Source organism: Neophocaena asiaeorientalis, unplaced genomic scaffold (genome assembly GCF_003031525.2).
Source record: "Neophocaena asiaeorientalis asiaeorientalis breed wild unplaced genomic scaffold, Neophocaena_asiaeorientalis_V1.1 scaffold515, whole genome shotgun sequence".
In the NCBI taxonomy this organism is placed as follows: Eukaryota; Metazoa; Chordata; class Mammalia; order Artiodactyla; family Phocoenidae; genus Neophocaena; species Neophocaena asiaeorientalis.
The window spans coordinates 3,382,740-3,397,001 of record NW_020175829.1 but is presented as its reverse complement, the minus strand read 5'-3'; the positions used below and the strand labels follow the sequence as shown (position 1 = coordinate 3,397,001).

At 40.7% G+C, this 14,262-nt stretch overlaps 1 protein-coding gene across 1 annotated transcript in view; it reads right to left on the bottom strand.

The window, feature by feature from the left end:
• Positions 1 to 321: 321 nt before the first annotated feature.
• Positions 322 to 14,262, bottom strand: part of F2R (coagulation factor II thrombin receptor) — a 20,299-nt gene continuing 6,358 nt past the window's right edge. The window contains exon 2 of the mRNA XM_024732795.1: positions 322 to 3,616. Within this exon, the coding sequence (XP_024588563.1) occupies positions 2,421 to 3,616 (1,196 nt within the window). The 3' untranslated portion in view covers positions 322 to 2,420. The remainder of the gene's footprint in view (positions 3,617 to 14,262) is intronic.

The following is a 14,262-nucleotide window of genomic DNA, read 5'->3' as shown; positions in this document are numbered from 1 at the left end:
CTTTATGGGCTCCATCACCCAGGTTCCCTTGACCTCTGGGGGTAAGTTAAAATCAGGAGCAATGGGGAGGCATCAGCAAGAGATCAGAGGGTGGGGGGAGAGGAGGTCTGTGTATTCCCTCCTCCACTCGTTTTAGGCCTGGGGTGGTAACAGCTTTCCCTAATTGCTAGGCCCTGGGGTGCTTCACCAGCTCTTGTTGGTTCCCTTAACCCTGGCCATGCCTCTGCAAATCACCTTTTCATTAACCGCTGTTCAGCTAAATCCTTAGACTGGCCTTCCTGACAGGCTCTAAAGATACAATAAAATCTTATTCCAAACAGATACCAAGCAAACTTTCAGGTTTATTAATAGAGGTTACATACATTTTTTTAAGAAAAGAACATAAAAACAGTGATGTAATATTTTATAAGTACATACTGATAATACAGTAATGAGTCTTATTAAGTCAGAGGTATTTTAATATAAACAGAATGAATGAACAATGACAGTATATCTCCACTAAGTTGGATAAAATGAATATCGTAACTAAATTAATAAAAACAATGTTAGCTTCTACTTACCAGACATACTTTTATGTAAATCGTTCTATGGCATTTGGAAACCATTTGCTCTTTTAAGTAGGTAAGTACTTGCCTTACAACTTTCTACTCTTTTTGTTTAAAACGCCAACATTTTTTCATAAGGAAAAAAGATATAATTCAACCTAATTTTCAAATTATTTTCTCAAATACATGAGGATATTCTGTACTTGATACTCATCATAGCTTGTAAAATCATCTCATTAACTCTTAAGAAAAGTGAATGGAAAATAGAGAATAATTCTCCTGGATTTCAAAGTCAATTCCATTTTCTTCTGCCATTTCTAATCCGACTAATATAATTAATGTTTTAAAAATCTGACTTGAGTAATTTATTGAACAAAACATTTGTAAATAGGGTCCAATTAAGACAGACTGAAGGACTTAATCTTTTTTTATCCTTAGTTGTCATTTTGGTTTATTTTTTTCAATCTCTTTTATGTAAAACTTTGTTTTCATGTTGATACATAGTCAGATTGACGATCATATTATGTACAGAATTTATAATTTTTATCTTGCTTGAATAACATTGTAATAAAACATTTCATATTCTGTTACTGAAGGAGTTATTTTTAAAAACACGCTTCCTGTACTATATTATGTTTATCTCAAGTTATAACTACAGGAAGAAGTAACCCAAATGTTCAAAGTTCTTTACCTGCCAGGATTATGTGGAACTTGCTTGGTGACATCTGGCTAAAAGCACTTCTTTACCTAATGATGTGTTTCTTTCACACGTCCCACTCTGTGTATCGGCCCACTTTGTTATTCTTGAGAACAGGTTTCAGTCTGATTCAATTCTATTTGCTTAGAGCACACGATGGGTGTCCATGTTTGCTATATAGGTGTTTCCACCTGGGAATGGTCCTTGCAGCACAACTGTTAGAAGTGAACGTGCCTTCTTTCTCCATTCTTAAAATGGGCAGTCTTTTATATCCATTATCTCTTGGGATAGCACATCCTACTTCGCCAACTTCTAATAAACATGATAAGCGCATGGCCAATCCTTGAGGGAATCCCAGCAGGAGACAGCAAACACGGTGGTCCTGATCTCTCTGAACTGGCCCTGTCTTGTATCTACTGCTTGGAGTCCTTCATCTGGGGGCAGGGTGCTTTGAAAGCCAGCCTCAGGTCACTGGTGGGACCTCTGCTCATTCTTAGTTTACACACACGGCGTGTAAAACAGCAAAAATGCTACCCATATCTGTTTTAATGATTTTTAGAATTCAAACTTTGATATGTTTAACATGAAAAACAGCAGAACTCTCTCTACACACAGATAGTACTAAGTCTCATCCCTCAATAACTTAAACATTGCTGTTGGACAATTTCAAAACACTTATTGGCAAAAGTTGTATAAGTCCAGACTGTAGAATCCCTCACTATTGATGGACTTCTTCAGATGTTCAGGGCTAAACTCCAACCTAAACTTTGCATATGAAATCAAAGAATCAGAGTTTACTTCCATAATCTCTGGTGAAAAAAAGAGAGGGTTTCAAAGTGCCTATTCTATACTGCACTGCAAATGATACAAGTATATGTGTATAAATACACATATACACACACATATATCTAAAATAAATCACGTAAATTTATGAAAAAAGTGACATTTCAGTTCTTGTTGTAACACTCTCTTGTAATAACATTGTTTTCTATTCCTGTTATTTTTTTTCCTGTAACTAACAAATATATATGCTTAATGGCTCTCATAAGGAGGCATGTAAATCATACATTTGTTGTTTTAGATGGTAAAGTAAATACTTTTTGTCAGGGACTAAGTAGAATCCTCAGGTTATTTGCTTTTTTAACATTTTCTTTTTAACTCACTGTCGGTCCCTTTTCCTAAGTTAACAGCTTTTTGTACACGCTGCTATTCAGGTTACTAGAGCAGGTGTCCATTTTACTTGCCATCAACTGACCGCTGCTGTTATAACTGCTGGGATCTGAACTTTCTTTGCAGCATAAGATACTGTAGAGGTACCTCTGGCACTCAGAGGAAGCATAGTAGTAAATCAAGGGGTCAACGCAACAGCTTATGCTGCTGACACAGACACACAGGAGGTAGGCAAAGTAGGCAGCCTCTGTCATGGAATTCTGGGAAAGGAATGCGTAATGTAGAATCAGCAGGATGTTTGTGGGTCCAAAGCAAAGGACGAAGATGCAGAAAACAGCAGCTGACAAGAACAAAGCCCGGGACTTCTTGCTCTGGTTGGCAACCGCGGAAGAGCTAAGAGATCGGATGATAGACACGTAACAGACTGTGGAAATGATCAATGGCACAAAAAAGAAGATGGCAGAGAAGGCCGAGAAGTAATATGAGTAGTAGCCTTCGAGCAGTGTTTGGTTGAGCACATCGTGACAGGTGGTTATGTTGAGCCCCGGGACCTGGGTGGTCTGCTCCTTGAGGAGCAGAGGTACCACCCCCGCGATGGCCATGGCCCAGATGGCCAGACAGGTAAAGGAAGCCCTCCCCAGAGTACGCCAGGAGAGCGACTGCATGGGGTATACCACAGCCAGGAACCGGTCAATGCTGATGACCGTCATGAGCATGATAGAGGCATACATGTTACAGTAGAACGCAGCGGTGATGAAGCGGCACATGGCAGACCCGAATCTCCAGTCACTTCCGGAAAAGTAGTAGCTGATCTTAAATGGGAGCACAGACACAAAGAGCACGTCTGCCATGGCCAGGTGCAGCATGTACACCATGGCGGGCTTCTTGATCTTCATCTTCAAGGTGAACACGATGATGGCCATGATGTTCAGAGGAAGGCTTAAGAGGAACACGCCGGTGTAGACGGAGGGGATAAAGAGCGTCAACCAGGTGCCGGTCAGATATCCTGAGGCATCTTTTGAGATGAACTCGGGGGGTAATTTTTGAGGAGGACTGCTTCTATTGTCGGAGCTTAATCTGTCTTCTATGAATTCACTTTCATTTTGGTCCTCATCCTCCTTCAGTGGGATTGGTTCAAATATATCATTGGGATTCCTGAGAAAAAATGTCCGGGGACCCAGAGTATCATTTGTTGCTTCTGACTCTGAAAAGTAAAAATTTTAAAACGAATTACAAAGGCAAAAGAGACAAGGAGAGAGTACGCTTTACTTTTGCTTTTTGTTTTCTTCCTGGGAGAGTGGGTGGTAAGGAGCAGGTGATACTCAAGGGGATCACAGACTTTATCAGGGAATTAGCTAACTCGAAGTAGTGTACCACATTTTGTTCTGGCACAGCAAACCCTTTTCAAACTCTGCTCCTCAGAGTTATGAGGTGAACGATACACTTTCAGAGATCTGCAGACATCAGGAAAGGCTGAGGACGTGATGTGAAAGAAAAGAGCCGTAACTTCTTTTCTATATGAGCCACTGTCTATATAAACAAATCACTCCCAGGCTATGTGACTTCTCTTTTGTCCGTATGTCTACATGTATACATTTTCTCCATTTAGCTTGTGGCCACCCCTTGAAATCCATTCTTCCTTGTGGAAAAATCCACATAGAAAGTTGAGGGAACATCTTAAAGGTTACGGAGCTACAGGTGAACTTGAGTAGGACCAAGGGCACCCATTTCCATGACCGTTATCCATGTGACAGTAGCTGTCCTTTACTAGCTTCAGTTTGTTTACACAGTAGAATGTCACAAATCTCTCATCATATTTGGGTCCAAGCCACAGTCTCAGGTTATCGTCTAATGTAACCACAAGGTACCTACCACACCGTCATCTTCCTGTCTCCTTCCTTAGCGGGCCAGTGGAGCAGATGTCCTAAGCCAGTGGCCTTCCTCAGCTCAGTTCCAAAATGCCACATGCACGCAGGCAGAGGCCAGGCCAACCAGGCTCTTTTGAGTATCAACCAGAAGTCAGTTGCAAACGTCCTTCTTTTATTACCCTCCTCCACCAAAAACATCCATGTGAAATGTTCATCAAAGAAATGCAGCACTTAGCAACTGGAACTCAACCAGCTTTTCCTTCCCAGGAGCTTTGCTAACATTCTGTCACTGAGGAGACTCAGACAGACAGCCTTTGCTGGGCCTTGGCAAGCTGAGGAGTGGGGAGAGAAACCACAGGGGGAAAAGGATGAGGTTTCTATCCCTGGAGGTATTGGCCACAAAGGCTGGATACACACGTCACTCAGAAGTCATGTCAGAGGAATGAAAACTGGGTGGAAATTGGGTAAGTACAGTAGATTTTTAAGCTTTCAGTTTTATTTTTCAGTAGTGGAACCTTCCTGCAAACAAAAACTTACACAGAGAGGCATAATGCAATAAAAGAGATAGTTCTGCTTCTGTAGGGTCCTACCAGACCCTAGACAAAAATTACAGAAACCTCTGGATCCCTTTCCTCCCCCAAATCAATGACCTGAAGTTATTTAGGTTCACAGGGTCATGTCAGGGAGGGGAGGGATGGATCTTCAAAGAAAAGATGGCAACCGATGGGTTTCTTGTTTTCAGTGGCTTTTAGCTTGAGAGAAGGCCAAAGTCAGTGCCACAAAAGATGGTCGAAACTCGGATAGAAAACCCATAGTCTCTATTGCCTGAAGAACCAGAGGACAGAGTTCAGGGCAACTACAATCACTGGAAAGTGAGGAGAGAATCTCAGAAAAGAAAAATTCAGAGAGGGATAGAGAGAGCACCAAATTCCAGTGCAAATTCTGCCCCAGGCTTGGGTTGACTCTAGAACCTGCACACTCAAGGAAGATGTGAAGCAGAGTTAACTGCTAGAGTTAACACATTTTTGACTGGAGATGTATTTTGGCCACAGGTGTTAGTTTCTGCAAAAATCCTCGGGTCAATAATGCGTTAAAAGAACGGAAGTGTTATTTGAACTTCTTGCTCAAGAGGAAACGTCTGCAGTTTCAGTTCAACCAAATTAACTGCCTGCTAAAGCAAAAACACCAACATTTTTTGGAGAAATAAAACAAAATCTTGAGTTTTTACAGTAGGATAATGTCCAGCAGACAATTCAAAATCATTCGATATAAAGAGAATCAGGAAAGTGTGACCCAGTCTCAAGAGAAAAGGACAATCAATGGAAACCAATCCCAAGATGACCCGGATGTTGGAATTCGCAGATAAGGATTTTAAAGGGTATGTTACAACTATGCTCAATGAAGGGAAGAAAAAGATTTCATTGAAATGAATGAAAAAATAGAAAATAGCAACGAAACTAACCAATGGAAATTCTAGAGCTAGAAAATAAAATACAATAAATTGGCATCTATTTCCAAAATGAAAAGCAAACCTAGAGTAGCACCAACCGATACACAGTAGAACAGGGCCTGGTAGTGAAAGCTGGAGGTCAGATGACCTCAGCAAGAACATGAGTGGGTCCCCTGAGGGTAAAGGGGTGATCTGGCAGATCTGTCACAGGGGAAGAACAAAAAATCTGCAGTGATCTGTATCATTTTCACAGACGTAAAGAACAAATGTATGAATACCAAGGAGGGAAGGCGGGGATGGGATGAATTGGGAGATTGGGATTGACATATATACACTACTATGTATAAAATAGATAACTAATGAGAACCTACTGTATAGCACAGGGAACTCTACTCAATGCTCTGTGGTGACCTAAATGGGAAGGAAATCCAAAACAGTGGGAATATATGTATACGTATAGCTGATTCACTTTGCTGTACAGCAGAAACTAACACAACATTGTAAAGCAACTATACTCCAATAAAAATTAATAAAAAACCAATCTGCAGTGATGAGCCTCTGAGTACACATATTCAGCTAGATTGTTCCCCAAGGGTAGGAAACTGTTCCTATTGAACGCTGAGTCTCCAGTACCCTGCCCCACATGTGGTAGGTATGGACCTTAAGTTGGCTTTTAATCACGGATTTGCATTCTAATACTGGCTCTACCAGGAATCACTTAACTGCTCTGAACTCAGTCTCAGAATCATTAAAATGGGATCCCAATACCTGTCTGGTCTACAAATCTGGCAGCCAGGAGCATCACATGTTAAATAGGATATATGTTCACTTTGTAAACTTCAAAAATTAATCAGCGTAAGAAATTATTATTCTTCCCCTATCACTTCAATGTGGTTTGCTTTTTGCTCACTCTCAATCATTTTAAATTAAAATGGAATCTGTCCCTCTTCCCCTCCTAAACATTTAGCACTGTTTGGTTTATCAACCTTTTCCCGAAGTATCGCTTCCTTCCCCTTTCGAGGCATCTAATTCACTCTGTGCATCTTGATCCAGTCACATGGGGGCCTGACCCTGGTACAACGGCCCCTGTGGGAAGTGAGGCTACCCTCGAGGTCAAGAATGTGTGGGAAGCGGAAGAAAAGAATGAATGAGTTCTGGCATTTTAAGGCCACAAAGATATGTGTCCTCAAAAACGCTGACCCACAGGAACCTTAAAACAACATGACTCTCTGCTGTAGCTTTGGGGACCTGGCCAGAATGAGGACTCCTGTCACGCATGGAAGGAAGAAAAGTGCAGGCACGCATGTGTGCAGACACACGTGAGCAACAGGACATGACCTAGAGGAGTGACACCTCTTGAAAACTACTGAACACTCACAACTAAGCTCTTAGATGCCATCACTTGGTCTGAAAATTAAACTCTCATTAGGCTTTACTCTGTATTTAGTACTTTGGGAACGAGTATTTGTTTTCAAAATTTTCTTCCCTGGCTAGGCCTTCTTGGGCAGTATGGTGTTTATGACAGAAACATTATACGCACTGGAACATGACATTTTATAGGCTGGAGCCCAGGAAGAATGCATAATCCCTTGATTAAATATCATTACCTAAGGTATCACCTTTTCTTGCCACCATAGGTTTGATATTTTGGCTTTTATGGGATAACAGAATGTCAGCAAGTTTTGTTTGTTTGTTTAACTATATACCAACATCAAAGAAAGAACAAAACCAATTCCAGGTGACTAGATAAATCCAACTAGCTCAAGCCCCTTAGGTTGAAATTTGAGTTTGGGTATGTTGCTTTTCCTTTAGTCCTAGCCCAACTCATAGGTCAAGGAGAAAGTGCCTGTCAGCGTACAAAAAGCTCTTGTAACCCATCTGTGTTTTTATTTTTAAGTTATGGTTTAAAAAAATTAAAAAAAAAAAACGAAGTCAGGTCCTAAAATTGGTTCTCATACTTGTTGCTAAGTTTCACTTAATTTAGGTTTCTCTAAAATGGCTCTAGAGTAATTTTGTTGTTGACCATAGCGTATTGCTAACGAGCTTAAAAGCTTAAAAATCTTCTAACTCTGAAGATTTTTAAAAATTAGTCAGTCAGGCACAGTGCTTTTTCTGACTTTGACGAGATCTGGCCTTGGAAGCAGAGTGGTGACCAGATGCTCTCTCAAGGTCCCATGTGATCCTGGAAGTTATTTATACCATTTCATCCTCCCACAACATGCCAGCCTTGGTTCCCACTCAGAGCACTGGCCTATAGGGCTCATACTTTCTGGGAATTAAGAAAGCAGAAGTCCCAGGACCTCGCCTACATTCACACACAGAGCAGGAGAGATGTACCCTGCATTTCTCCACGAGTGACTCAACACTACAGGTTAAAGAGAAATAAAGAGGATGATGGAAAAATGATGGAAACATACTAACTCCAAGCAGAAAGCAGCAACATTACAGGAATACTCCACTGTCTCAAATGCAAATGCACACCATGAAAAGAAGTGCTCCTTAAAAAAATGGCTGGTTCCAGATCCGGGGGGAGGAAAGACACAAGAGGAGTCTTGAACGTCCTCAAAGAATATTCGGGTCAGGTCAGAAAGACTCTGAAGTTGATCCAGAGAGAGCTCCCCATTGGCCAAAAATCATTAAGAGAATAATGATGGAAATGAATGGAAACACTGGAAACATGTCATATTTGTTAAGATCTATGAGTTCATAATGATGCTCAAAGGAAAATAAAACCTTTTTTGTCACTGTTGGAGGAAATGAGGGGACCCAGTCTGAAAATTGGTAAATAAAGGCAAGATTCAAGCATTTATCTTACCTTTTCTATAAACAAAATATTTCAGGGAAACCAAATAGTCAATGAAGGAAATTTCTATTTTATAAAATAATTCCAGCTCATAAACACAGAAGCAGTAACAGATTTAGAAACGCATCTTAAAGTTCTTAGTGAAATCAGATTTAGTACAATGGTCATCAGTTGTTGCTAAAAACGTTAGGTGAAAGGATAGGTGATAGGGAACTTTCTAACACGTGGATCACCTGACAACACCTGAGTCCAATGAGTAACCTTAAAATCTCAAAAAGAGAGACAATCTTGAGGTGATGAAACAGGTGTGTACACAGCACCACTGCTCAGGTAGTCTAGCAGAAAAACAAACTTGGATCAGGTTAAGCCTCCAGATGGACCACATTACAGAAAACACAGAGGACAGAAGGGCATGTTGAACACCCCTACAAGATGCAGCTGGCCAGATCCAGTATATAGAAAAGTCTAGAAGACGAATGACCCTGTTTCTCAGACAAACAGCCTTGAAACAGGAAGAGAGGGAAAACCACTACAGACTGAAAGATTTAAGAGACACATCTACCTAATGCAACAGTGGACTATGTTTGATCCTGATTCAAATAAATCAACTGTAAAAAGTATTTATGAGACAATCAGTAAAATGTGAACACTGACTGAATAGTACATGATATTAAGAAATTGTCCATTTTTTTAGGTGTTATAATGGCAATGTGGTTATGTGAAGAAAAGAGTTCTTATTTCTAAGGATATAGACTGAGGTATTTATGGATGAAATGATACAATGTCTGGGATTTGCTTTAAAATTGAGGAAAGAGAGGATACAGATAAAACAACATATAGGGGGTAATTGCACTGTCAACTTTTGGTATGTTTGAAAATTTCCATAATGAAAAGTAAAAATAAAAAAAGAAGAAAAAGAAAAGCAAATATTTTATGCACATTTACTTGCCACTAAAAACTAAGGACAACATTACTATAAGCAACTCTATGCCAATAAAATGGACAACCTGGAAGAAATGGACAAATTCTTAGAAAGGTATAACCTTCCAAGACTGAACCAGGAAGAAATAGAAAATATGAACAGACTAATCACAAGTAATGAAATTGAAACTGTGATTAAAAATCTTCCAACAAACAAAAGTCCAGGACCAGATGGCTTCACAGGTGAATTCTATCAAATATTTAGAGAAGAGCTAACACCCATCCTTCTCAAACTCTTCCAGAAAATTGCAGAGGAAGGCACACTCCCAAACTCATTCTGAGGCCACAATCACCCTGATACCAAAACCAGACAAAGGTACTACAAAAAAAGAAAATTATGGACCAGTATCATTGATGAATATAGATGCAAAAGTCCTCAACAAAATACTAGCAAACAGAATCCAACAACACATTAAAAGGATCATACACCATGATCAAGTGGGATTTTTCCCAGGGATGCAAGGATTCTTCAATATATGCAAATCAATCAATGTGACAAACCATATTAACAAATTGAAGAATAAAAACCATATGATCATCTCAATAGATGCAGAGAAAGCTTTTGACAAAATTCAACACCCATTTATGATAAAAACTCTCCAGAAAGTGGACATAGAGGGAAACTACCTCAACATAATAAAGGCCATATATGACAAACCCACAGCAAACATCAGTCTCAATGGTGAAAAACTGAAAGCATTTCCTCTAAGATCAGGAAAGAGACAGGGTTGTCCACTCTCACCACTATTATTCAACATAGTTTTGGAAGTCCTACCCATGGCAATCAGATAAGAAAAAGAAATGAAAGGAATACAGATTGGAAAAGAAGAAGTAAAACTGTCACTGTTTGCTGATGACGTGATACTATACATAGAGAATCCTAAAGATGCCACCAGAAAACTACTAGAGCTAATCAGTGAATTTGGTAAAGTTGCAGGATACAGAATTAATGCACAGAAATCTCTTGCATTCCTATACACTAATGATGAAAAATCTGAAAGAGAAATTAAGGAAACACTCCCATTTATCACTGCAACCAAAAGAATAAAATACCTAGGAATAAACCTACCTAAGGAGACAAAAGACCTGTATGCAGAAAACTATAAGACACTGATAAAAGAAATTAAGGATGATACCAACAGATGCAGAGATATACCATGTTCTTGGATTGGAAGAATCAATCATGTGAAAATGACTATACTACCCAAAGCAATCTACAGATTCAATGCAATGCCCATCAAATTATCAATGGCATTTTTTACGGAAGTAGAACAAAAAATCTTAAAATTTGTATGGAGACACAAAAGACCCTGAATAGGCAAAGCAGCCTTGAGGGAAAAAAACAGAGCTGGAGGAATCAGGCTCCCTGACTTCAGACTCTACTACAAAACTACAGTAATCAAGACAATAAGGTACTGGCACAAAAACAGAAACATAGATGAATAGAGCAAGATAGAAAGCCCAGAGATATACCCACACACCTATGGTCAACTAATCTATGACAAAGGAGGCAAGGATATACAATGGAGAAAAGTCAGTCTCTTCAATAAGTGGTGCTGGGAAAACTGGACAGCTGCATGTAAAAGAATGAAATTAGAACACTCCCTAACAGCATACACAAAAACAAACTCAAAATGGATTAGAGAGGGCTTCCCTGGTGGCGCAGTGGTTGGGAGTCCGCCTGCCGGTGCAGGGGGCGTGGGTTCGTTCCCTGGTCCGGGAGGATCCTGCGTGACGCGGAGCGGCTGGGCCCGTGAGCCGTGGCCGCTGGGCCTGCGCGTCCGGAGCCTGTGCTCTCAGCGGGAGAGGCCGCGACAGTGAAAGGCCCGCGTACCGAAAAAAAAAAAAAAAAGGATCAGAGACCTAAATGTAAGACATGACACTATAAACCTCCTAGAGGAAAACATAAGAACACTCTTTGACATAAATCACAGCAAGATCTTTTTTGATCCACCTCCTAGAGTAATGGAAATAAAAACAAAAATAAATGGGACCTAATGAAACTTAAAAGCTTTTGCACAGCAAATGAAATCATAAATGAGATGAAAAGATTACCCTCAGAATGGGAGAAAATATTTGCAAACGAATCAACAAAGGATTAATCTCCAAAATACATAAATAGCTCATGCAGCTCAATATTAAAAAAACAAACCACCCAATCCAAAAATGGGCAGAAGACCTAAATAGACATTTCTCCAAAGAAGACATACAGATGGCCAAGAAGCACATTGAAAGCTGCTCAACATCACTAATTATTAGAGAAATGCAAATCAATACTACAATGAGCCATCACCTCACACCAGTTAGAATGGGCTTCATCAGAAAATCTACAAACAACAAATGCTGGAGAGGGTATGGAGAAAAGGGAACCCTACTGCACTGTTGGTGGGAATGTAAATTGATACAGCCACTATGGAGAACAGTATGGAGGTTCCTTAAAAAACTAAAAATAGAATTACCATATGATTCTGCAATCCCACTTCTGGGCATATACCCAGAGAAAACCACAATTCAAAAAGACACATGTGCCCCAGTGTTCATTGCAGCACTATTTACGATAGTCAGGTCATGGAAGCAACCTAAATGTCTACTGACAGATGAATGGATAAAGAAGATGTGGTTCATATATACAATGGAATATTACTCAGCCATAAAAAGGAATGAAATTGGGTCATTTGTTGAGACGTGGCTGGATCTAGAGACTGTCATACAGAGTGAAGTAAGTCAGAAAGAGAAAAACAAATATCGTATATTAACGCATATATGTGGAACCTAGAAAAATGGTACAGGTGAACCAGTTTGCAGGGCCGAAATAGAAACACAGATGTAGAGAACAAACGTATGGACATGAAGCGGGTAAAGCAGCGGGGGGAGGGGGGGGATTGTGGTGTGATGAATTGGGAGATTGGGATTGACATGTATACACTAACGTGTATAAAACTGATGACTAATAAGAACCTGGTGTATAAAAAAATAAATAAAATTAAAAAATTAAAAAAAGAAAAAAAAAGATTGAACGTAGAACAATTGGAGGGATAAAAAACAAACAAGCAAACAAAAAAAACTAAGGACAACAGTTTTTGCTTGTCTTAGTTTTGAGGGGGGGAAAGTTCTTGAATGTTTGTGTGAACATAGTTTTACACTGAGAGAATTCATTTGATACCAAACCCTCCAAGGTTTTTCTGGAATATGGAGGAGTTGGTGTATGAAGAACACTTAACATTTGTCGACCACCTACTTACTATGTACCAGGCACTTCGCTTAAGGTACCTCTGTAACATTTTTACGAGATAAGCATTATAACCACCGTTTTATGGACAACATGGGGGCACAGAGAGTCTAAGTAACTAATACAACGTCACACAGCTAGGAAGTGAAGGAGCTGGGATCTGAATCCAGATCTGCCTGGTTCTAAAGCTCATACCCTTTGAACCACACACCACCTTACCCTGTCTCTTTAAAAAAGTTGTGAATTCAGGACCTACTCCTAAGAGAGTACTACTTTTTTTTTCTCTAAGCATTTCACCAAACAAGTGAATCTACCCACCCTTCTGAACTATAGCAGGCAGGACATGGCCATGTGAATGTATAAGTTCAGTTGATGATGTGCACAGCTGTTGCTTGGGAATCAGGAATCCTGCTGACCATGGTGACACACCAGCCACATGCCAACAACCCAGTCCTCACGGGACAGTTGTAGTAAAGAGATGTTCAAGGACTAAACAGAGAAACAAATTTTTAAAATATTGTCCCAGATGCAGCAGAGTAAGAGCAAGTAAGTGAACAAAAACCTCTTATGGAAAAGCCAGAATTAAAGGTAGAGTAAGGTACACACTGGCTGCAGAGTGAAGAAGAGATCGCCAGTATATGAGGTTGCCTCTCCTCCCATCCCACCTTCTGTAGCAGGGACTCCACAGGGAGCATAGGAAAGCAAACCGGGGGGAAAGCTGGGAAAGCGGAGGTTACAGGAAGTAAAGGCAACCAGAAAATGTAAATGTCAGTGCACCCAAGGCCATTGCAGGCACTAAGAAGTGTGTGGGTCCCCTCCTGAAGGCCAGGGCCTGACTTGTGGGGTCAGAACACTAGCAGGCCTCTCTGGGAAGGACTCTGATTCCCTGGCTCTCCCCCTTCCTCCAGGCCTTTTCTCCACCCAAAGTTACAGGCCCTGAGCCCAGTGTCCTGGGAACACTGTTCTCTACTCTCCAAGACGAGCTGAAAAGAAAACTAATTCACAGTAAAGGATGTTTATAATCACCAATTGCCCCGGAACCAAGTTGTCTCCACTCTCCAACCCCGCCCAAGTTCTACTGAAGTTTGTAAACCTGAACTCAAACAAATTATGTTCTAGATATGTTAGAAACCATCATAAACAGCACTTCCTGGAAAGCAGAACACTTCTTGTAAAGCCAAAAAGTACTTCAGTTGTGGTAACTGCAGAACAGTGCACCGCACCTGCTGCACTAGGTTTTAAATGATGGCAGAGAATTGACAGTGCTTATGAAATCAATTTACGGGACTTTAACAAGACTTTTAAAAGACAGAACAGTGTAGGGCTTCCCTGGTGGCGCAGTGGTTGAGAGTCCGCCTGCCGATGCAGGGGACACGGGTTCGTGCCCTGGTCCGGGAGGATCCCACATGCCGCGGAGCGGCTGGGTCCGTGAGCCATGGCCGCTGAGCCTGCGCGTCCGGAGCCTGTGCTCCGCAACGGGAGAGGCCACAACAGTGAGAGGCCCGCGTACCGCAAAAAA